This window comes from Artibeus jamaicensis, unplaced genomic scaffold (assembly GCF_021234435.1).
Source record: "Artibeus jamaicensis isolate MK-2021 breed Jamaican fruit bat unplaced genomic scaffold, CSHL_Jam_final scaffold_1964, whole genome shotgun sequence".
Classification (NCBI taxonomy): Eukaryota; Metazoa; Chordata; class Mammalia; order Chiroptera; family Phyllostomidae; genus Artibeus; species Artibeus jamaicensis.
The window spans coordinates 1,736,616-1,758,061 of NW_026522030.1; the positions used below are offsets into that span (position 1 = coordinate 1,736,616).

At 46.3% G+C, this 21,446-nt stretch overlaps 1 protein-coding gene and 1 long non-coding RNA gene across 4 annotated transcripts in view; both read left to right on the forward strand.

Moving 5' to 3' along the window:
• CDK5RAP2 (CDK5 regulatory subunit associated protein 2) overlaps positions 1–21,446 on the forward strand; it is a 163,880-nt gene that overhangs the window by 13,284 nt on the left and 129,150 nt on the right. For 2 of the 3 annotated variants that reach the window (XM_037127451.2, XM_053656144.1), the window contains exons 4-6: positions 9,963–10,073; positions 13,496–13,572; positions 19,912–20,035. In XM_037127451.2, the coding sequence (XP_036983346.2) occupies positions 9,963–10,073; positions 13,496–13,572; positions 19,912–20,035 (312 nt within the window). Of the gene's footprint in view, positions 1–9,962; positions 10,074–13,495; positions 13,573–19,911; positions 20,036–21,446 lie in introns of those variants that run through there. The other variant, XM_053656145.1, reaches the window with a different exon arrangement.
• Positions 20,042–20,643, forward strand: LOC128626009 (uncharacterized). The gene is made up of 2 exons (XR_008389894.1): positions 20,042–20,243; positions 20,361–20,643. It is a non-coding gene; the product is annotated as an uncharacterized LOC128626009 (long non-coding RNA).

Here is a 21,446-nt window from a genome sequence, read left to right on the forward strand (position 1 = left end):
TGAACGGAGCGGTGCTGTCTCCGGATTTAATTTAGGATGCTCATTACTGCTAATAGTTATCTGCAAACCACCGGTGACCAATTGAAGAAAGGACTTGTCAGATCTCTAATGGAAACAAGTAATTTATGAGCTTTGAGCTGTTACAGTTTCAACCGTACAAGTTGATCTATGCTGTGGGGTCTGGGGCTGCAAACGAGTGAGATTTGATTACTTCACATTGTGTATAATTAAAATGTGCTCTGCTGCTTAAACGGTGGTTCCTGTTTTATCATAAGAGTAACAACAGCTGCTGCTCCCCGAGCTGCTGCCCTGAGCCGGGCACTTGCGTGCTCGGTGCTTCCTGTGTCGGTAGCCGCGGCCCCGGCGGAGCAGCTCTGTGAGGCGCAGTGTTTAATTTACGGAGGGCACGCTTTTGGAATTTATTTCTAGATGGAAAAATTCTATAGAAGCCTACAATTTTTGCTTTTCAAGAGACACATTTTCCTGTCTGCCTTTTGACCTGAGAGGAATCTCAGAGTGGAATCTGCCCTCCGTATCACAAGTAGGAGAAGCTGAGGCCCGGGGCTGACACGGCGCGGCTGTTCTCCAGGCGGTCTCTGCTGCCCAAGGACCATGGCCCCCGGAGCCGGGCTGCCTGCTCATCCGCTTCCGCAGGGTGACCGGGGCCAGTCACTTAGCCTGTCTGTGCTTGCCTTCCCTTGGAAACGGGCGGGACAGCAGTGTGTTTTTCTCGGAGCTGTTGGGGGGTTAAAGGAGTGAGTGTGCGTGGAGCACATACACCCGAGTCCACCTGTGTGTCAGCTGTTGCTCCTTCTGGTGGTGGTGGTTGTGCTCATTAGTGTGATTTTCTTCCTGCTCTGCTTGTGATTTGAGTTTCCCTTGCTCAGATGTGCCCTTGATGACCTGAGTACTACTTTTTTTAAAGGCGAGGGAGAGCCTCTATGCCAGTATGTTTTAGGATTTATGGATTTTTTTTTAACATTTTATGACCATGGTCCTTTGGCTGCTGTTAGGTTTTTATGGCATTAATATCTTTTACTGTAGTACTTTCAAGAGCAAATCCTTCAGCTGAGATTGAAATAACCACACTGTTCTCAGTGTTTCCCTTTTAGGGCTTTATAAGTGACTAAAATTTTCGTCTGGCCTGAGCTACCAAATTCACCTCTATGTTCACGTGGTCTGAACTTTGTGCAGGATGCTTACAGGAAATGCTGTTGGCATTTCATGCCAATTTTACAGTCAGCATACACATTAAAGAGGAGGCTGGAATTCCTTTGATTGAAAGGGGAATTCATGATTCCTCCTCTAGTCTCAGATAATGAGTGTCTGAACATCAGGGCCTATTAGCTAGCATCTAGCAAGACATAAGCCTCCTCCCAGTTTTGCTCAGAGTCCATCTTTCATCAATAAATATTTTCAGGTATATACCCTGTGCCATGCTGTGCCAGGGGCTGGGGACTTTGCATTAGGTTAATAACAGGCGCGTCTCTCAGTCAAGAAGCTCACAGTCTAGTTGGGGAGACAAAGCACACTAGTGCAGTGATAGAGTTAAGTACAGGGTGCTGTGGGGCCTAGCGGAGGGGCCTGGACCTGGCCTGAGGGACTCAGGGAAGCCTCCCTGGAGGAGGTGTTTCTTGAGTTGGGTCATCGGAAACAAGGCTGGATTTGCCAAGGCAAGAGGACTGGGAGGGCGTCTGGACACAAGGACCGACCTGTCCGAAGGCAGAGAGAGGCCTGGTGGGGAGTGGTGAGTTTAGAGAACTGTGAGTTCCCTTTGGCTGGAAGGGGGAGGCTGTGTGAGGGCCATTGAAGCCGGCAGGCGTCAGCTCCTGTATGTTACACTGTTTTGTTGGGTTTTGCCCTGAAGGTGAAGGGGAGCCAATGATGGATCTTAGCCTGGGAGGGAAATGACTGAATTACACGTTCAGATCACCCAGACTGGTGACTGCAAGGAGGGAGCAAGGCTGGTGGCCCTGTGATCAGTTGAAAGGCTGCCGCCTTGGCCTTGTGGGGAAGGGGATGATTCTGGAGCTAAGGGACAGGGTCCTAAGATGTTTAGCAGAAAGAATTTCAGAGCCAGAGGAATGCTAGGAGTCCCTGTGTTTGACACGTGGGGACTCTGAAACCCAGGGAGTGGGAGGGGTTTCCGTAGGCTTTGAACTTGGGTCTCCTGGCCCAGGAAGTCCTTTTTTAAAAAAAAATAAGATTTTATTTATTTATTTTTAGAGAGAGGGAAAGTCAGGGAGAAAGAGAGGAGAGTGAAACATCAGTGTGTGGTTGCCTCTAGCACACTCCCTGCTGGGGACCTGGCCCACAGCCCTGGTATGCGCCCTGACTGGGAATCAAACCAGTGACACTTAGGTTCGCAGACCCGCACTCAGTCCACTGAGCTATACTAGCCAGGGCCTTCTTTTTATTCCACTCTGCTATTTTGTACAAGGCCTTGTTCTGACACGTGAAAACCAGACGCCTTCTTGGGTCTTTAAACTGGTAACCCATTGTCTAGTACCATCATTGGCTGAAGGTATAATCACCTCCGTGGCAGGCCTTATGGTAGAAGTTGGCAAATCAGCTTGCTCTGCAGTGGGGGCCTGTCTTCACGGACCCAGAACCTGGGTCAGCATACCCAGGCAGTCCAGTAGCGGTCTTTGTCCTCACGTGCAAGACTAATTGTGGCTTTTTCTGTGACCTTACGGGCAGAGAGTGACAGGGGTAGCTTTCCCCTTCCCTTAATATTGCTGATGGACACTGTTATTTAGTGACTGTCTAAAATTCATCAAGACATACTAAAAGGGATGGATTGGACCGTAAGTTACATAATCTTTTATTGAGGGACATTCCAGATTGTTTCTCGTTTTTCACTACTGCCAGCAGAGCGGCAACGAATATCCTCGTGCACATGTCTTTTCATAGCGACGTGGTTATTAGGGCGAGTTCTGCTGCTCGTGTCCCACACCCACCTGCCCTTAGGTGCTGGGGTTCTTGTGTCTGGGACCTCGTTCCTTTTTGTTGGAAATTGGTCTCAGCTGAGGCAGTTGGTCACGTTTAGTTTTTATTGGAGGAATGGCTGGGGGGGGTTCACATCTCCAGATTTGCTCTGTAGCCTCTATGTTGCAAGTTACTTATTACTACCAGGGAATAAATAGCTCCCTTCCCCCGCCCTCTGCCCAGTCTGTCATAAAAAAAATATTGCGCATGAGCCCCCAATCCATTTTGGGAAAATTTATCCTCAGGAAACAAAGTTGCTTGTTGCCACATTGCATGTGATTATGAAAAATTGGGACTGATATACATATATATATGAGAGAGAGAGAGAGGGATATCACTCGGTTGCCTTCTGTTATGTGCCCCAGCTGGGGGTTGAACCCACAACCTAGGTACGTGCCCTGACTGGGAATTGAACCAGCAGTCTTTTGGTATATGGGAAGATGCTCCAACCAGCTGAGCCACCTGGCCAGGGCTCTTTGGTGTCTCGCAATAAACTTGTGATGAAGGTATTTCACAGATGAGGAAGCTGAGATTGTAGAGATGAAATAACTTGCCTATGAACTTGGCGTGGTTGAGAAACTCAAAGCAGGCAAAAGTCAAGTCTGGTCTCTTTGATTGCAAAGCCTGGATGCTTTCTGCTAGATGCATAGATGTTCAGTAGGGAAATGTGAAATAATTGACAGTGAATCAGGTCAGCAGAGTTGAGTGCAGTCATTTTAAGTGATAATTATGTATAATTCTGCAACAAAATTTAAGATACTAGGGGAAGGCAATAGAATATCCAAATTCACTTATTTTATAATTTTATTAAAAATGTGTATTCATGAGTGAAAGCTGCAAAGAATATAACAGGAGTTGATTTCATAGTGTTCCGAATATTATTTGGGTTCAGTTTTTAAATTCTGTTATTGCTACAGTAATGATTATTAACAAGGAGATGTTTGCTTAGGAACATCTTTCTTGATTTGGGGACACCAGGGAGAGTACTGGAATCAGAAACTAATTCCAAAGTGCCCTCCTCCCTTACTAACCCCACTTGGCTGCTGCTGGCAGGATCATCGTGCACGCAGTGTCGTTTGCCAGAGACGGACTCTGAACAGCCAGAGTTCATGGTTCTTGTGATGTTCAGGTGAGTGGTCTAACAGTTTTTGGGTTTTCGAAGAGGGTATGACATTGACAATGGCCCGAAAAGCTGCTTAAAGAGGCTTGAGGGGAAGTGGATACCTTTAGGAAGCCAGCCTTGGTTTCCAGCTTGCTGATGCCAGGCTCTGCCGGTGCTTCAGCTGTTTGGTTGTCACGGCTCCCGTGTGGTAGTTGGTTTTATTCTCACTTTATAGAGAGATGTTAAATGATTTTCCCACAGTCACACGGCTCACGAGTGGCAGCAGTGGGCATTCAGTCCTTTCTGCTGAGCCCCGGGCCTTGCTCATAGCTCTTGATGCCTGGAAGCAAACAGTGATATGGTGGGTGAGCTTCCTCCACTCGGAGGCCAGGCGCCTGCGAGCCATTGAAACTGATCATTGAAACTGATCGCCAGAGTGAGGTCCTGGCTTAGGTTTCAGGTAAGGTGGCCCTGGTTGGAGTTGCCTTGATTCTTTTTCACGTGTTGATTTTTGTGTTTCTTCCCTTTCTGGTGGAGCTCTAGGCCAGACAAGGCTTTTGACAGGGCGTTAGTGCGGGAGGAAGCCAGAATGACCGAGTAGCAGCTTCTTCAAAGCGGCCGGCCAGCTTCAGAGAGCACCACCCGTAGTCACGCTGGGCTGCAGTTCCTCGGCAGCACTTGGGCTCTGTGGCTGGAGAGCGCGAGCACAGCCCTTGCAGGAGCTCACTTTTGAGCGTTTGGTTTCTGAGTCCGGTTTGGTGGGTTTTCTAATTTGAGGTATTTTTCCAGCTCAAGTTCTTAACATTTTTTGAACATTTTCTCTTAAAGGGAGAAATGCAAACAAGAAGGATGTCAATATGTTTTGAGTTCTGCCCTGGCTGGTGTAGCTCAGTGCATTGAACGCAGGCCTGTGAACCAAAAGGTCACTGGTTTGGTTCCCAGTCAAGACACGTGCCTGGGTTGTGGGCCACAACCCCCGTGGGGGGGTGCAAGAGACAACCACATCTTGACATTTCTCTCTCTCTTTCTCCTCCCTCCCCCGTCTCTAAAAAAAATAAATAAAATCTTAAGAAAATATGTTTTCAGTTGTTATGCTGTGTTAGACATAATACAAAATGTTCAAATTAATTTCTAATCCTTGTAATAGCTCTCTGAGATAGGCTTTATTATAATCCCATTTTTATAGGTAAAGGAACTGAGGCATAAGGTAAAATGAACTTGACTAAAGTCATACAGCTGGTAAGGTAGTCTGGATTATATTTATTTATTAATTTTTTCATTCATTGAACAAATGTTGAGTATCTACTGTGTTCTAGGCACTGTGCTAAAACCTCAGGGCCATAAATTGGTAAGGTCCATGCCCTCAAGGAGTGGATTATATTCATATAATAAACATAATAATAAATGTGTCAGCAAATAAGGTGACTACAGATTGTGAAAAGTTCTGGCGAGAAATTAAGAGTTACGTGTTGGAACGTGACTTGGTGGAGGTGGTAGAGATGGGGACCACTTTAGACCAGGTGGTCAGGAAGGGCCTCTGCGTTGGTGTCATTCGAGCCGAGACAGGAAGGATGAGACTGAGCCACCCTGACGAGAGCTGCGGGAAGGGCTGTGTAGACAGACGGGCTGGGCTTGTTTGAGGACCAGAAAGGAGGCCAGTGAGGCTGGAACACTGAGCAGGAGAGGGGATTTATTGTCGAGACTACGGCAGGTGGGAGCCAGACGTGCAGCGCTTTGTGACCACGGCCTGGAGTTCTAGTCTAAGCGCAGTGGGCCAGGAACTGTGGAGTGGTAAGAACCAGATTGGTCTGGCCGCTGCCTCCCTGCATCGCACGGCCTTCAGGAACTGTCACGTGGGTGGTTCACCGGGCTGGCCTCTGGGTATTTAGTAACCGTCTCATACATTGTAGACTAGAATGCACCAGAGGACGGTTTCTGGTGTCTTAGAGATGGTTGGGTAGAAAGGCGGTAACTGGCTGGTACAATGCAGTGTGGAACTGCTGTGGTGAAGAGAGTGGAGGGTGTATGGAGACATTTAGGAGGGTTCCCAGTCCGGCCTGCTGGGGCTGTCAGAGCAGACCTGATGGGGGAGGGGTGCTAAGCAGAGACCCGGACTGCCCTTGGTGTGCAGAGGGCACCTGTGCTTCACCTGCCTGTCTGCCCTTCCCAGTGACCTTCTCAAGGCTTATTTACCTTTCTCTTATTTTTGAAGAAAATGTCTTTGCCTATAAATAGGACAAATATTCTTTCCTGTGTTCTGTGAAGAATTTTAGCAGTGCGTACAATGTGGACATTCTATGCAAGCTCCATAAATATTTTATTGGTAGCTGAGTAACAGAATAAGGTTTGTCTTTATAGGATGCAGCTGGCAGGGCAGACGTTTTTGTTTGAATGAATGTTTTATGCGCTGTTTCCTTAAAACATTCAAAAGGAGGATTTAATGAACCTCCCAATCGTTTCTCGTGCTGTTCTTATTAGCCACAAAATTGCTAACAAGAGGGCCAAGGGCAGACAGTTTGAAAACATAATGTAGAGAAAGCTTATCATTTTCATTTTTTATCCAGTCATAAAAGTATGTTCAATAAAGAGAGCATTATATGCTTTTAGCAATTATTTTTTTAAATGCAGAGAAAAACCAATGAGTATATATGTGTGGGGATGTATTAGTATACAAATTCAGCTATTAATATTTTGCTGTATTTCATTTTAGTTATTTTAAATTCAACGTGTTTGATATATAATTTACATAAATGAACTTTACTAATTTTAAGTGTTGGATGAGTTTTGGTAAATGTATACTCTCATGTAACCTCTGTTATAATCAAGGTATATATGTATATATATACACACACACACACATATGTAATTATAATTTATAGAAATAGTGTGTCCTGTTCTAGGTTCATGTGACCGTCATCACAACCAGATTATGGAACGGTCCCATAATGCCAGAATGCCCCCGTGTGTTGTGTTTTTGTGGTCAAACCCTCTCTTTACCCCAGACCTCTGGTAGCTGTGCTCTGGCCTTCGTCCCTATAATTTTGCTTTTTCCAGATGTCACATAAATGGAACTGTGCAGTATGTAGTCTTTTGAGGCTAGCTTCTCCCTCAGTGCAGTGTCTCCGCAGTGCATTGGTGTTGTGTGTACCGCAGTAGCCCAGCATTAGTCCATCCTGTGGATGCAGACTGTTTATTCTTCCGTCCTCGGAAGGACATTTGGGTTCTTGTCATTTTGGTAACCGTCAGTGAAGCTGCAGTAAGCATGCACACACAGGTTTTCATTTCTTTACCGAGCCATATGATCGGTGTAGTTTTGGGGTGAGAAGCTGCCAGACGGTTACCCAGAGAGGTTGGGCCCTTTGCATTCTCAGCAGCAGAGTATGGGAATTCCATTTGCTCCACAGCCTCAGCAGCATTTGATATTATCAGTTAAATTTTAAAGCTATTCTAGTAGGGCATTGTAGTTTTAATTTGTATTTTTTCTAATGGCCAAAGTTGTTGAAAATCTTTTCTTTTGTTTATCATCTGTATATCTTCTACTGTGAAATTTCTTTTAAAATCTTGCATCTCTTGTTGTTTTTTTTAAGCTGGGTTTTCTTACAGTTGCATTTTGAGAGTTCTTTATGTGTTCTGACTACAGTTTCTGTGTTGTATATGTGATTTGCAAATATTTTGCCTACTGTGCAGCTTGTCTTTTTATTCTCTTAACACTGTTTTTGAGAGCAAAAGTTTTAATTTTTGATGAAGCCCAATTTATTTAATAAAAAATTTTTAAAGGATTTTCTTTATTTATTTTAGAGAGAGGGAAAGGGAGGGAGAAAGAGAGGGAGAACCTTCAGTGTGTGATTGCCTCTCATGTGTCCCTTGCTGGGGACCTGGCCTGCAACCCAGGTGTGTGCCCTACTGGGAGTCAAACTCCGACCCTTTGGTTTGCAGGCCTGCGGTCGATCCACTGAGCTACATCAGCCAGGGCAATACATTTCTTTTGTAATGGGTGGTGCCTTCAGTGTTATATCTAAGAACTCTGCTGAGCCTTAGGTTCCAAAGATTTCTCCCTATATATTCTTCTAAAAGTTGTATAATTTTACCTTGCCTCCTTTGTCATAGATTAATTGACTATGAAAGTGTGGGTTTATTTCTAGGCTCTCTGTTTTGTTCCATTGATCTATGTATTTGTTTTTGTGCTGATATCATACTGCTTTGATTACTGTAGCTTTATAGTATAGTTTGAAATCTGGGAGGACGATACCTCCAACTTTCTTCTTTCTCAAGATTGTTTTGGCTATTACTCAGGGTCTTTTGTGGTTCCATATAAATTTTAGGATTTTTTGTTCTAGTTCTGTGAAAAATACCATGGGCATTTTAATAGGAATTGCATTAAATTTGTCAATTGATTTGGGTAATGTGGACCTTTTTATGTTACTAATTCTTTCAGTCTGTGAGCATGGTATAGCCTTCCGTTTATTTGTGTTTTTCTCAATTTTCAGAGTACAAGTGTTTTGCTTCCTCAGTCACATTTATTCCTAGGTATTTTATTTTTTTTGGTGCATTTGTAAATGGGGTTGTTTTCTTCATGTCTCTTTCCGATAGGTCATTATTTGTGTATAAAAGTATAACAGATTTTTAAATATTAATTTGTATCCTGCAAATTTACTGAATTCATTTATTAATCCTAATAGTATTTTCGGTGGAATCCTTCCTCCTCACTCATTAGAGAGTTGCAGATGTTTTGATAACACCCTTAAGTACTTCACCATATAGCTGTTAGGGAATTCTGCAGAATCATAATAGTATTACCTAATATAAAGCTGTTATTCAAATTTTCCTAGTTATCCCCCCATAGCTTATTTTTTTTAGTTCATGATTCACTGTGTGGTTTCATTGCACTTAGTTGTCATGCCTCTAGTACTTCCATTTATTTAGAAGAATTTCCGAATCACTTTAAATTTAAGATTGTCAGTAAGATTTTTTGAAGAGTCCAGGTCTGTTGCTTTGGGAAGGTCCTTCAGTTTAGATGTGTCTGATTGACAGCTTTGGATTAGGTTCAGGTAAAAGGTTGTGGGCAGAAGTATTTCAAGTGAAATTGTTTGTTTTCAGTGATTTATTTCAGGAGACACGAGATGTCAGTCTGTCCCACCAGGGTGATATTAAATACATCAACCCTCTATATTTGTATGTTTTGCCTCTGGATTTGGCCAACCACGGACATTTTTCCATAGAAATATTTTAAAAATATAGGTTACATTCAACTACTACACCCTTGTATGTAAGGGGCCAGAGCACCCGCTGACATTGGTGTCTGGGGGGTTCCTGCCGCCCATTCCCTGTGAGTCCCAAGGGACAGTGGTGTGTGATCTCTATTAACGTGGTGGCTGCTAGCTTTCTGAATTTTAAGTGCGCCTTTTCCTCTTGAAATTATAAGCCATCTGTGGGGTGAGACCTCAGGACTGGGCGGTGTCATGTTGTCCGCGATCGTTCATCTGATTCCGTCAGTATCGGTGATCCTCACCTGAGCCGGCCGTCACTGCAGTGGCTGTGCAGTGGGGCTTTCTGTCCCTGTTACTCTCCTGCATCTACTCACTGGATTTCTTTTGTGAAGAACAGGTTCCTCTCTCTTTTTTCCTTTCTTCCTTTACTTGTTGTCAGTGCGGAGGCTTGAATTCTTTCTTTACTTCGTCATTGTTCATTTCGATGCTCAGGTTGTCCTAAATTTGGTCAGAGGGAACCCCTTAATTCTGGGTCGGTACAGGAGTAGCAAAGGTGCGCTTTCTCTAGTATTTAACATTTGAATACATTGTAGCCTATGAGAATTAATGTTGGTGATGTGCCTAAGACCTTTACTTTTGGTAATCCACCTGTGCTTATTTTTCAGCAAATCACTGAATTGAAGAAAGAAAACTTTAACCTGAAGCTTCGCATCTATTTCCTGGAGGAGAGAATGCAACAGGAATTTGATGGCCCCACTGAGCACATCTGTAAAACCGTAAGTGTCCTGCTTCTTGCTGCCATCCCTGATGCCTTTTCTCATCGGCCTCCAAGCAGAAGTGGGATTGATATTTGCTCTTAGGGTAAGCGTGACTAGAAAGAGCTGCTTTCATTTAATTTGAATTGATTATGGGGAGTATAAAGATAATAGGATGGCCTTAATATTAAGCAAAGAGATACAAGATTAATTTTAAGGTAGTCTTTTTTCTCTTTTTAAAACTGGGCTTCTGATTTACTGTAACTCAGTTGCCTTTTTAAACTTATTTATAATTGAGACAAACACAGTGAAATGGTAGAATGTCTTTGGAATTTAATCTTATTGTTACCAACTAATTTGTGTAACTGTAGGCAAGTCACTTCAGCTCTCCGGGCTTGCCCCAGGGTAAGTGATAATCCGCCTGTCACAGGGTCGTTAGTGTGGATTACAACGAGATGACAGATGAACATCCCCAGCTGGCAGCCAGTGCTGGACAGTCACACTGTCGGAGTGCGGCTTCCGTGGGCAGCCCGAAGTCAGGGTTGATGTGTGTGCTGTGGTGTGCTTGTCCGCACGCTCTGCATGCTTGCTTATCACTGTCGGGAGGAAAGTCCGTTTACGTCAGAGTCTCGGCCTGGAGGCCTCTGTCTGAGGATAAACCTTGGTTCTGAGAGTTGAAGAAAGACCTTGGCATTCTTGAAAAGGCAGGAGGACAAACAATATTTCAGTGCCTATTTTTGGCTTTCTCCAATAGATTAGCCCTTGGCCTGGGAATTATTGCTTTTTTTTTTTCTCTTCTGAAGTTTACACCAGTGGCAACTTTTGAAGGAGGAAAAAGAACTCTGCTTGAGTTTCAGTGGATGAACTCAAATGGACTTGTCTTGAGGAGGGATTGGACTGTACGGTACTTCTGAGCCTTTTCCGGAAATGAAAAGCTCCCTCGTCCCTCAAGACACATTTTTTTTCTTCATTTTGAGGGTGGAAAGACAAAGAGGATACCCCCTTTCTGGAAGGAAGTGGTGATAAAATAAAACTTTCGCAGAAAAGACAATAGCCTACAATATTTTGGATGTAAGGGTAGTTATCACCTGTCCCAGAACTTGTGGGGTGATAGGAAGCCAAAGTGGCTAATTGCCTTCTCTGTGGCGGGCCCTGTCCTGGGCCTTGGCACATCATCACCTTGATCTACGTCTCAAGGCAGCCCTTGGCAGTGGAGGTCGCCCTCACTGAGGGGGAGGGAGCTGAAGCTCAGGGGAGGTCAGTAACTTGACACACGTGAGACGTGTTTTGAGCCCAGGTCTGCCCAGCTCGTTGTACCACCCTGTTTCAGCTGTTCTTTTCCATTGTCTGATTAGATGACCCAATTTAATTGCACTTTTATTGCAGTTTAAGTTTTTATATAGTTGTACATGATTCAAAAATCAAAAAGCATAAAAGGTGTACACTGAAAAGGCTTTCTTCCACCCTGTCCCTTGTCCCCTTGGTCTAACCAGATTACTAGTTCCTCAGGCAGAGAAGTTTTATGTGAATGCAAACAAGGATATGTCGTAAGTCCCCTTTTCATGTAAGTGCAAGCATATTCTCTTCTGTAACTTGCACTTCTCCTTAATAATATCTGGGGTAAAGCTTCTTTATTTTTTTATACTGATAACCCATTTTATGCTACTAAGGTGCCTTGATTTTTGGTTTAGAAATGATTACAATGTATTTAAGTTTATAATTTGAGGTTATTGGGCTTACGAAAAATAGTCTAGTGGACATGTTAGTTCTCTGTTCTGTCAAATTTGCTAGGCTGGAGTGCCAGCTGGTTCTTCCGAAAGCAAAGCACTCAGAATCTCAGAAATCAGCTCTCATGTCGCTCTTTGCTCTTCTGGGAGCTGGAGAGGAATCCTCAGTTCGAAGGCTGGTTCTGTGGTTTTCACAAAACTGCTCTTCAAGACAGTGCACTGTCACTCAGTGTCCTTTATGCAAAGGTTACCATCTTCTAGGAAAAGTACTGCCGCATAAATGACTTCTAGTTCCTGTAGTTTGATGATGAAGAAAATAACGTATTCTGAGCCTGGGCTTTAGGCTTTTCTCATCCCTTAGTTCACTTAGTCCTAAAATCCCCCTTGGCAGGTGGGCTTCGTGATTTTCATTTGTCACTTGGGGGGACCTGAAAGGTGGAACCTCGCTTTCTTGCCTCCTGGACTTGCGCTTCTGAGGACAGTCACAGGCGCTCACTTCGTTTCCTGCTCCCTGTTAGTGTGGAGGCAGGGCCTGCGTCCGCCTGGCTCACCAGTGTCCTACGTGCTCAGCCGCTGCCTGGCCTGTCACGGGGACGGTAACCGCCCACGAAGGGAGGGAGTGAATAAATGAGCATCTACTGACTTACTGCAGTTTCCACTTGGTGAAGAGTGGAGGCAGAATTCGGACCCATGCCCTCTGCTCCCACACCTGTGGCCTTTCCTTTCTGGCTGACTTCTCAACGTGGGGGTCCCCCAGAGCTGCTCGGCTGAAAGGAGGGAGGCATGTCCTCCGAGACTGTAGATATTACTGGAAATTTCATTTTTATTTAAAATGATACTCTTGTATTATGGAGTGGAATGTAAAATTGGTATGAGTTATTAAAACAGGAGCAAGATTTCAAAGAGAACCTGGAATTATAGCAGTTCTTTGAGAACTTTTTATCCAGACCGGTTTCTACCGTGGGAATCCATCCGATGTTCTGTCTGGGATACGTTTTCAGACTGGTTTGAGAGGCCAGCCGCCGTCCCCTGCCTCACGTTGTGATCCGCTTGCTGCACACTCTGTGTTTGGATCCGCATGTGGATTATGAGCCCAAGGCCACGTGTGACTCCCTTCCTCCTCGTCAGTTAAGAGGAAGACATTTGGTCGGTGAACCCTGCGGTGTCCCTAATAGACAGCTTGCCCTGGGCAATTGTGGCCTGTGAGTTCCCTGAAATCTTACGTTGAAATGAGACAGGCAGGGACGAGGCCTCCCATTTATCCGTCCACATGTTTATTTTTTTAAGCTTTAAAATGTTTCCACTGCTGCAACCGGCACATGTATGATGGTAAACAACCAGAAGTAATTGCCTTGGAATGGTAAAAACAAACTGCAGAATCGCTTGTAAATTTGCTTGGTGGAGGGCAAACAGTTTTTAAATCGGCCTCTCTCGTATGACATTTATGCCTTGATGTTTGAATGCTCTGGCTGTTAGAAGCTTGGAAAATTTACATAATTGTTCCAAGTCTTGAGAAACCCGGGGCTTTCTTTCGAGACCACCAGTGTTTAATAGTTCCCTTTTCCCTGTGCCCTGAGGCTAATAAGGTTTTGAGTCTAATGGCTGCCTATTACGAGCATGGCGTAGTCAGTCTGTGCGGAAAGCGGTTTCCCCACGGTAGACAGTGTGGCCTGTAGTTTTACACTGTTTCTTTTCTTCCCTAATCTCGTCTGAAAGAATATCGAGCTCAAGGTGGAAGTAGAGAGTCTGAAGCGTGAGCTCCAGGAGAGGGAGCAGCTGCTCGTCAAAGCCTCGTGAGTACCCGCCGTCCTGTCGCAAGCCTCTGGGTCGCCCAGGGCTCCCCTGTGGGCAGCCAAGTGGGTCCATAAAATAGAACCTTGTGCTTAGAGGGCCCTGAGGAGGATTCGTTTTTATTTAACTATGTTTCAACAAACTTTGACAGTTTATAGGAAAATGAGCAGATCTTACGAGTACAACAGGATGAATTTTCACCAAGCAGAGACACCTGTGGGTCACCGTCCTGATCAGAAACTAGCGCATCACCAACCCCCAACAAAGTCCCTTCATGCTCCTAGAACTTACCCTTCTCCCGAAAAGATGGTCCCTTCGCTGCCTAGAAGTATCACCATTGCTTAGTTCTGCCTGTGTCTGAACTTGATGGAAATGGAGTCACACACTATGCATGCACCCTTTTGTGTCTGGTCCCTTTCTCCGATGATATATTTGTGAGATCCATCCAGATTTTTAAAGTGTGTCCTTAGCTTACTCATTGTTGTAAAAGCCCTAGGGGCATAAAGGGGTTCTGAGGGACCCCTGTGTGGCGGAGGATGGGCTTCCACCAGAGTAGCTCATTTTTCTGTCTGTTTTGCTTAAAGAGCATTTGAAAACTTGTTTTAATTAATTATTTCTTGAACCACAAGCACAGTTCAGAGAGTATAACCTGTGACTCAACTGGTCATTCATTCATAAACATTTGTGACATAATTACTTGTGCTAAATGTTTTTGAAAAGAGATATCCCCTTACTCCAGGAGCTCATCAGAGACCGGTGACAACTCACTGTACAAACCAAGTATAGGGGAGGTGCAGTGGTAGTTTGTGGGTACTGTGGGGATACCGGAGTGGGCCGAGTTTCGGTGGGTGAGAGTGGAGTAAGACTTCCCAGGGCCGACTGTCCCCGGATCCAGCTGAAAGCTTCTGTGCAAATGCTTCATGTGTCATGGTGGTGGTTCCTGCTGGACGTGAGGCCGGGAGTAGGAGTCTGCAGCCTGGGACGCAGCTGTACCGCCCTGGGCAGGGGCAGGGCCAGTGGCTGGAAGTCAGACTGCTGTTCGCTCTGAGCAGACCACAGGTTGCTAGGTCCTGCTTGACCTTGCACACAGGGCATTTTCTGTATGAATGAATGAATAAATGAATAAATGAATAAACTGGAATAACAAGTTTTTTTGTTTTTGGTTTTGGTTTTTCTTCCAGAAGCACATCATTCATCATTCTCTAGGCAGGGAGTCAAACTTACTTTACCAAGCCTGGAAGTCAATGAGAGAATTTGGTCTGGGTTCTGCCTGCGGCACATCTTGAGCAGGACTTGCTCACGTCCACACGCGAGCCCGGGCTCGCCCAGGCTGCACACACTCCTCAGCACCAGCACCCGGGGCCGAGTGCTGCGGGGGCTTGTGCGCACGTTTATGTGCATAGATGCGCCGAACTACCCAGACCAGGGTTCCAGACGCTTCGGGTCTGATCTTACTTATCAGTTTATTGAGAATATGTTTATTAAACAGCTGTGCTGTGCCTAATGGGGCTCAGTGTGATCCAGGAAGACCCATGGGGCTTTCGGTCTAGTGGGGGCGATGAGGATAAAATACTGCAATTGTATTTATATCTCAATACAAATTGGGAGAAGAGCTGTGGGAAAAATAAAGGGAGCTGTGGGAGTTTGTAGCAGTGGAAGTAGACATACAACACAGGTTTGTAGCAGGGAAGGGACCTTGAGGAGGTAGCATTTGGGATGAGATCAGGGCCACAGGGAGGCATTAACCAGGTGAAGGGGTGGTGGGAAGTGCCGAAGGGAAAAGGCTTGCGCAGGACGGAGGAAGTAGGAGGCGGCTAGGGAGCTCCGCCTGTCTTGCAGGGTCTGGAGGCCTCCTTAGAGAGTTTGGTCTTTACCCTAAAGTCAGAGAGAAAGTAGTCATGGGTTTTAAGCAACTGACACAATCAGAGTTCTGTTTTCTGAAAGGTCACTCTGGGTGCTGCGTGGGAAGCGTTTTGCAGAGGGAGCAGGAGTGGAAGCAGGGGACCAGTTAGGAGGCTGGTCCAGAAGTAGGTGTCATCTGTAGGTGACAGATGAGTGACAGAGATGGATGGGTGGGTGGGTTGCAAAGACACAGAGGAAGCGGAATCAACAGGACTACACAGTGGATGGGAAGGGAGCTGTCAGGGATAGGTTAGGGGTCAAGATCGTGAGCTCCATTTGAGAACGTTCACAGTGACTCAGCTGCTCCAGCTTGCTCCCCCCGACGTTTTATCTCCAACACAGTTTGCAGATCTAGAAATGTCTCTGTTCCTGCTGCTCGGACTGTGCCCTGGCAGCCCTCTTCCCCTTCTCAGCCCTTCTCAGCCCTTCTCAGCCCGAGCGCCTTTCCCATCACCACCCTGCACAGTGCCTCCTGTTGGGTCACACGTGGAAGCCCACACCTGTCTTTTCACCAGCTTCTCTGGCATGTAATGACAGTCCCACTTGTGTGCAGCGCTTTTTAGTTTATAAAACACTTTCAGTTTATATAAAACACTTTCAGTTTATAAAACACTTTTGTTTGCAGTCCATCATTATCCTGCGCGTTCTTCAGATCTCCAGGAAAACCTCATTTGAGAGTGGAAGGAATTTAGATTTGGAGAAGGGAAGGGCCATGACTAAAACCACTCAGCCAGAAAGATCAGAGCTGGGATTAGAACTCAAGTTTGTGACTTCTGGTCCAGCACAAGGTTTCATATTCTTTTTTTATTTTCACGTGTGTTTCTCATTTCTTTAACATGACTGGGCATCCCCTTAGCCAAGAGCCTCTTCCTTAGCGGAGTGCAGGGTGGTGGAAGGGGCGGGGGCTCTGGGCTGGCTCTGCCAGCAGGTGAGACTGTGGCCTCGGCACCCTGGCTGCGCAGCTGTTCCTGCCTCGTAGGGCTTTCGTGTGGATTCCCTGCCATGGAATCTGCACACCGCCCGCCACCGACCCATGTGTGTGCCTCTCCCTGTGCCTCCGACTGCCTGGCACTTAGCGGCGTGTGTGTGGTGCACACCTGTTGGTGGAAAATGTCTCTTTACTAATGCTCTCCATTTCCTTTTTGAGTTTTATGGTGGTTTCTTTTTTGGGGCAGATGGGAGATATGGGAAAAGCCCCTGCTTTTCCCTAAAGAACTATAATTGGAATGGAAAGAATCAAGAGGAAATGTTGATGGTTAAGAAGAGTAGGGAGGGTGGTGTTTATAGAAGGTTCATTTCTGCAGCGGGTGGAGAGCTGGATCAGACCGGTTTCTCTGTGCCTTTCCTCTCCTGAGGTCTTGGCGTCTGTCTCGTCTGTGGGACCAAATTCTATAAGGAAGGAAAGGGAGGGAACTAACATTCAGCGAGAACCTTCTTAACCTCTAATCCTGTGCCTGGCACTTGACATGCTTTATCATGGTTTGACTTTACGGCAGTTCTGTGAGGCGGCCACTATTCCCATCCGGACGAAGTGTTAGCTCCGGCTGAGAGGGGTGGGTGGGCCGGTCAGAGCCGGCAGCAGAGCCGGCGCCGCTCTGGCTCTGCAGCCCGTTCTCCGTGCTGTGGAGTACACCGCTGTGTTCTTTCCATTGTTTTATCCATCGGTTACCATAAGGGGACATTAAAAACCAGAGCAGACATATTGTTGGGAGTAAATTTTATTTCTGTAGCTTTAAAACACAAACAAAAATAATAATTTCATTAGTAGAGGAAAATTGCACCATACTGCTGAGTATAAATTTTATTGCTACAGTAACTGTAAAATACAAAGATGATAAATGAAAAGTTGGAACATTTATTATTGGGAGTATATTTTATTGGTATAACTAAAATGCAAACAAACTGAATAATGCCAGATCTTGTTAAAACTTGTGGTTGGCCTCTTGATAATGTATGTGAGGCTGACTGTGCAACACAGAGGTTTGACCTGGGCGGGTAGGAGGGAGCCAGGGGATTTGCACCTGCTGGGTGCAGTGCAGGGTGGGGGGCACCGAGTGAGCCGTTTTCTGGAGGAGGCTCTAGAGGGCTCAAGGGCTAAAACGTTTGAGGTGGTTTGAGGAAATTCGGGACTGGAAAATTCTGTATCCAAAGCTCAGGAAGGAAAAGCTTCTAGTCCAGAATTCTTGCGGCCATATAGTGTGACCTCTTGAGAAGTGACAGAAGTGACTGTGTGAACTCCAGACAGTATTAGTCAAGAAGCGAGCTGAGGGGGTGGGCTCAGGACATTAGGACATTTCGTGGCGTGAATCAGGAAGCGGCTGTGATGGCCTTAGTTCTGGCCAACAGGTGATCCTTTCTCGGCTCAGACACCAGCAGGGGGTGGAATGAGGCTGCTCAGCAGCTCAGCGGGGGCAGTCACTGCGGTGGGTGGCTGGTGGGTGGCTCGGGGACAACAGGCTGTCCTGCAGCAGCCCTGAGCTGTTAGCGTGTGCATCCTGAGAGGATGTCACCTCATCCTTCTAATGAGGAAACTGAGGTGTAAGAGGTAATTCACCCACAGTGACATGGAGCACGTAATAGAGTAAAAATTTGGAAGCAGATCGGTTCAGCTTCAGAGCCCCTGTGCTTTCTTTCCAGTTGTTCACATCGAATTCCATTCAAGTGATATCATGACACCAGGGCCTTCTGAAGGCGCACTGGTGGAAGGAACACGATATGAATAAAGTCTTTATCTGCAGGCAGTTCGTGTTTGAGACTTGGGCAGCAAGAATGGCCCTCTTGACTTTCCATTGTTCTCGGTCACAGATTCGCATGGCTGGTGCATGTGCGGGTCAGATTGCGTGGCTCTTGGTTGGGAAAGTCTTATTGGGAGGCTGGTGGTGAATAGAGTCTGAGAAACCAGCTGTAGGTGGAGCCATTTCCCTCGTGTTATTCTGCCTTCAGGAACCCGCAGTCACCTCAGAAACCTGAGAACTGAAGTCGTGTCCTATTCCGCTTTTCCTCGGGGAGAACCAGAATGAGAGGTGTCAGTGGTTTTGGCCCTGTGCCTGATTTCAGTGTGCCATCCCCACCACTGCCTGTCACGCGGAGAGGGCACACCCCCCCCTTGGTGCCATAGCGACAGGGGAGCTCTGCGTTGTATGTTCCAGTAGCACAGAGCGGGGGCGCTTGCCGGGTCTCCTCCCCACGTCCTACGTGGTAGCCGTGCTCACGGAGTTGGGCCGGGGTTAAAATGCTTCCCCTCCAGCTGGCCGATGAAGCAGGCGACCCCGTCGTGACCCCGTCGTGACCCCGTCGTGCTTCCTGAGTCGCTTTTGTTTTGCCGGTTTCCTCCTGCAGTGGCTTCCCTGTCGCTGGTGGAGGCGTCTTTGTTGGAAGTTCCTGGTGGGACACTTGGCAGTAACTGTCAGTGAAGTCTTAAAAGAGTATTTACACTTTGACCTAGTGATTCTCTTTCTAGGAATTGACCTTAGGGAAATCCCTGGGCAGTATACACATAAGGATGCTTTCATCATAACATTGCTTACGCCGCAGTATACAGTAACTCTGACATTTGTTGAATACTTTGTACTGACCACTGTTTCTAGAGCTTCTTAAGTATCGTCGGACAAATGTGCAAAATCTAAATGTTTTTAAAATAGGGGTTGATTTAATATAGTATATTGTGTACTGAAAATTAATATGTAGCCTTTAAATGTTAATTTATATTTATTGACACGAAAGGATGTTTATAGTGCATTAAGCAATAAAATCAGATCACAAATATGTACTGTATGATTCTAGTTTTGAAGAAACGCCTCAAAGGCTGTGCGCTAAAATGTTAACTTAGCTGTCCTGAGTGGTGAGATTATAAGCGATTCTTACTTTATTTCAAAATAGTATGTATTTTTCTAAAACATATTTTTCCTTAATCCTCACCTTAGGATATGTTGATTGGTTTTGAGAGGGAGGAAGGGGGATGGGGAAGAGACATCAGTGTGAGAAACACATCAACCAGTCACCTCCCATCCACGCCCCGGCTGGCAGTCCAACCCGCAGCCTAGGTCTGTGCCCTGACGCAGAGTCAAATCTGCAGCCCTTCGGCCGTGGGACCACACTCCAACCAACTGAGCCTCACCGGCCAGGGTCACTGGATGCTTTTTGTGTGCACCCTGAACAGGGATTGAACCCACGACCTTGGGGTTTGGGGATGATGCTGTAACCGACTGAGCTACCCGGCCAGGGCTAAATAACATGTGTTTTTATTAACACATCATGGACAGATAACATTGTGTAAGTTTAAGGTGCACAGCCTGTTCATTTGATACACTTATATATCATATTATCAGTGTTTTTTGAGTTACAAATATTAATGAAAATAAACAGGCCTTGGGGAATGTTCCTTGTTTATTGGGGTGTCTGATCACTACCTGACTGTCGCCCTTATTTGCCTTTTGCAGCAAAGCAGTTGAGAGCCTCGCTGAAGGGGGCGGATCTGAAGTTCGGCGGGTGAAGGAGGATGCTCAGAAGAAGGTGAAGCAGGTTGAGGATCTCCTAACCAAAAGGATACTCCTTCTAGAAGAGGCAAGTCTGGAAACCCCGAGGAGAATGGTTTCTTACGATAACGGAGTGGGCAGAATTGTGTTTTCCCCCATAACTGTCAGAATTTCGCAGACACCACAGCCGTCTTCACTGAGCATCTCCGTGGTTCCAGCCCCATTCCGCGCGCTCGACGTAGAGAATTTATACTCGTACACCCTGCACACTGGCCATCATTTTCTCATTCCCGTAGGTGAGGACACAGGCACGGAGAGAAGTGCTAACCAGTCCCAGTTTAGTCTGCATTTAGATGTCTGACCGCTGATTCTAAACCCCTCCCTCTTGCTGCACCTCTCTTCCTGTTCCCTAGTTCAATGCCGGTCTTTCACCGAAGTGGAAACTGAGGCCCGGAGAAGGAAAGTGACTCACCCATCATTAGCTAATGCTGGGACCAGACTTTCTGACCTCTGGCCATTGTGTGTCCATGCATGCTGTCCCCAGCGTCCAGCCTCCATCCCTCCATGCCACCAGCATTGACTGATGCCCTTCTCAGGGGAGGCACTGTGTGTAGCGCCTCCTCCCTCTGGTTCTCAGTTGGTTGCTCCTCTGACTGATGGGAGTCACATGTTAAGAAGGCCTGGCTCCTAGGTGTTGTCCTCCACTTAAAGCTAATGTTGAGTAAACCAGTTACTGCATCCTTGGTCTTTGGAGTCTGTTGTTTCATCTCACTTTCTCTCTCTGCAACCCTGATCCTTCTCAGCAGATATGAGGAGAAATAGCGAAAAGCACTTCTGATACAAAGAGCGGATACATTTAAGGGCTGTGTTGTGCAGCTTATTACAATGGTCTTTTCTAGTCAAGATGTTCGGGTCGCCCTTGGGTCCGCTTCAGCGGGGTATGGAGACATCAGGTTGATCATGTGGATGAGGAAAGGGGCTTGGAGAGGGTGAGAAACCAGGCGTGGTCCTAAGTGGTAGAGCTGGGTGGGACCGCTCTGAGCCCAACAAGGGTCTCCGAATCCAAGCTTGGAGTTTTAGTTAAGATGATCGCGAGACTTTTCAGACACTTAACCTGACCTTGTTCACTCATCTTATTTTTCCCAGCAAGTGCTTCCCAGCGTTTTCAGGTGCCTGCACAGCCAACACCTGAATCCCTGCTCAGTCCCTCACTAGCCTCGTCACCTCGGATAAAGCGTTCACCTTCCCTGAGCCTCTGCCTCTCCCTCTGTAGCATGAGCTGGTGCCGCCTGCTTTGCTGCAGTCACTGTAATGTGACGGCAGTGCAACTGGCAACTTGTCAGGGGCTCATCACGGGGGAGGCACCCTTCTCAGCCTTGCACACACCGACGTAGGTAATCCCTCAACAAACCTAGGACGTAAATGCTTTAATCGCCCTCTAACAACAACAGGAAAAATGTGACGGGCGTTGGCACAGAGTGGCTGAGTCACTTGTTCAA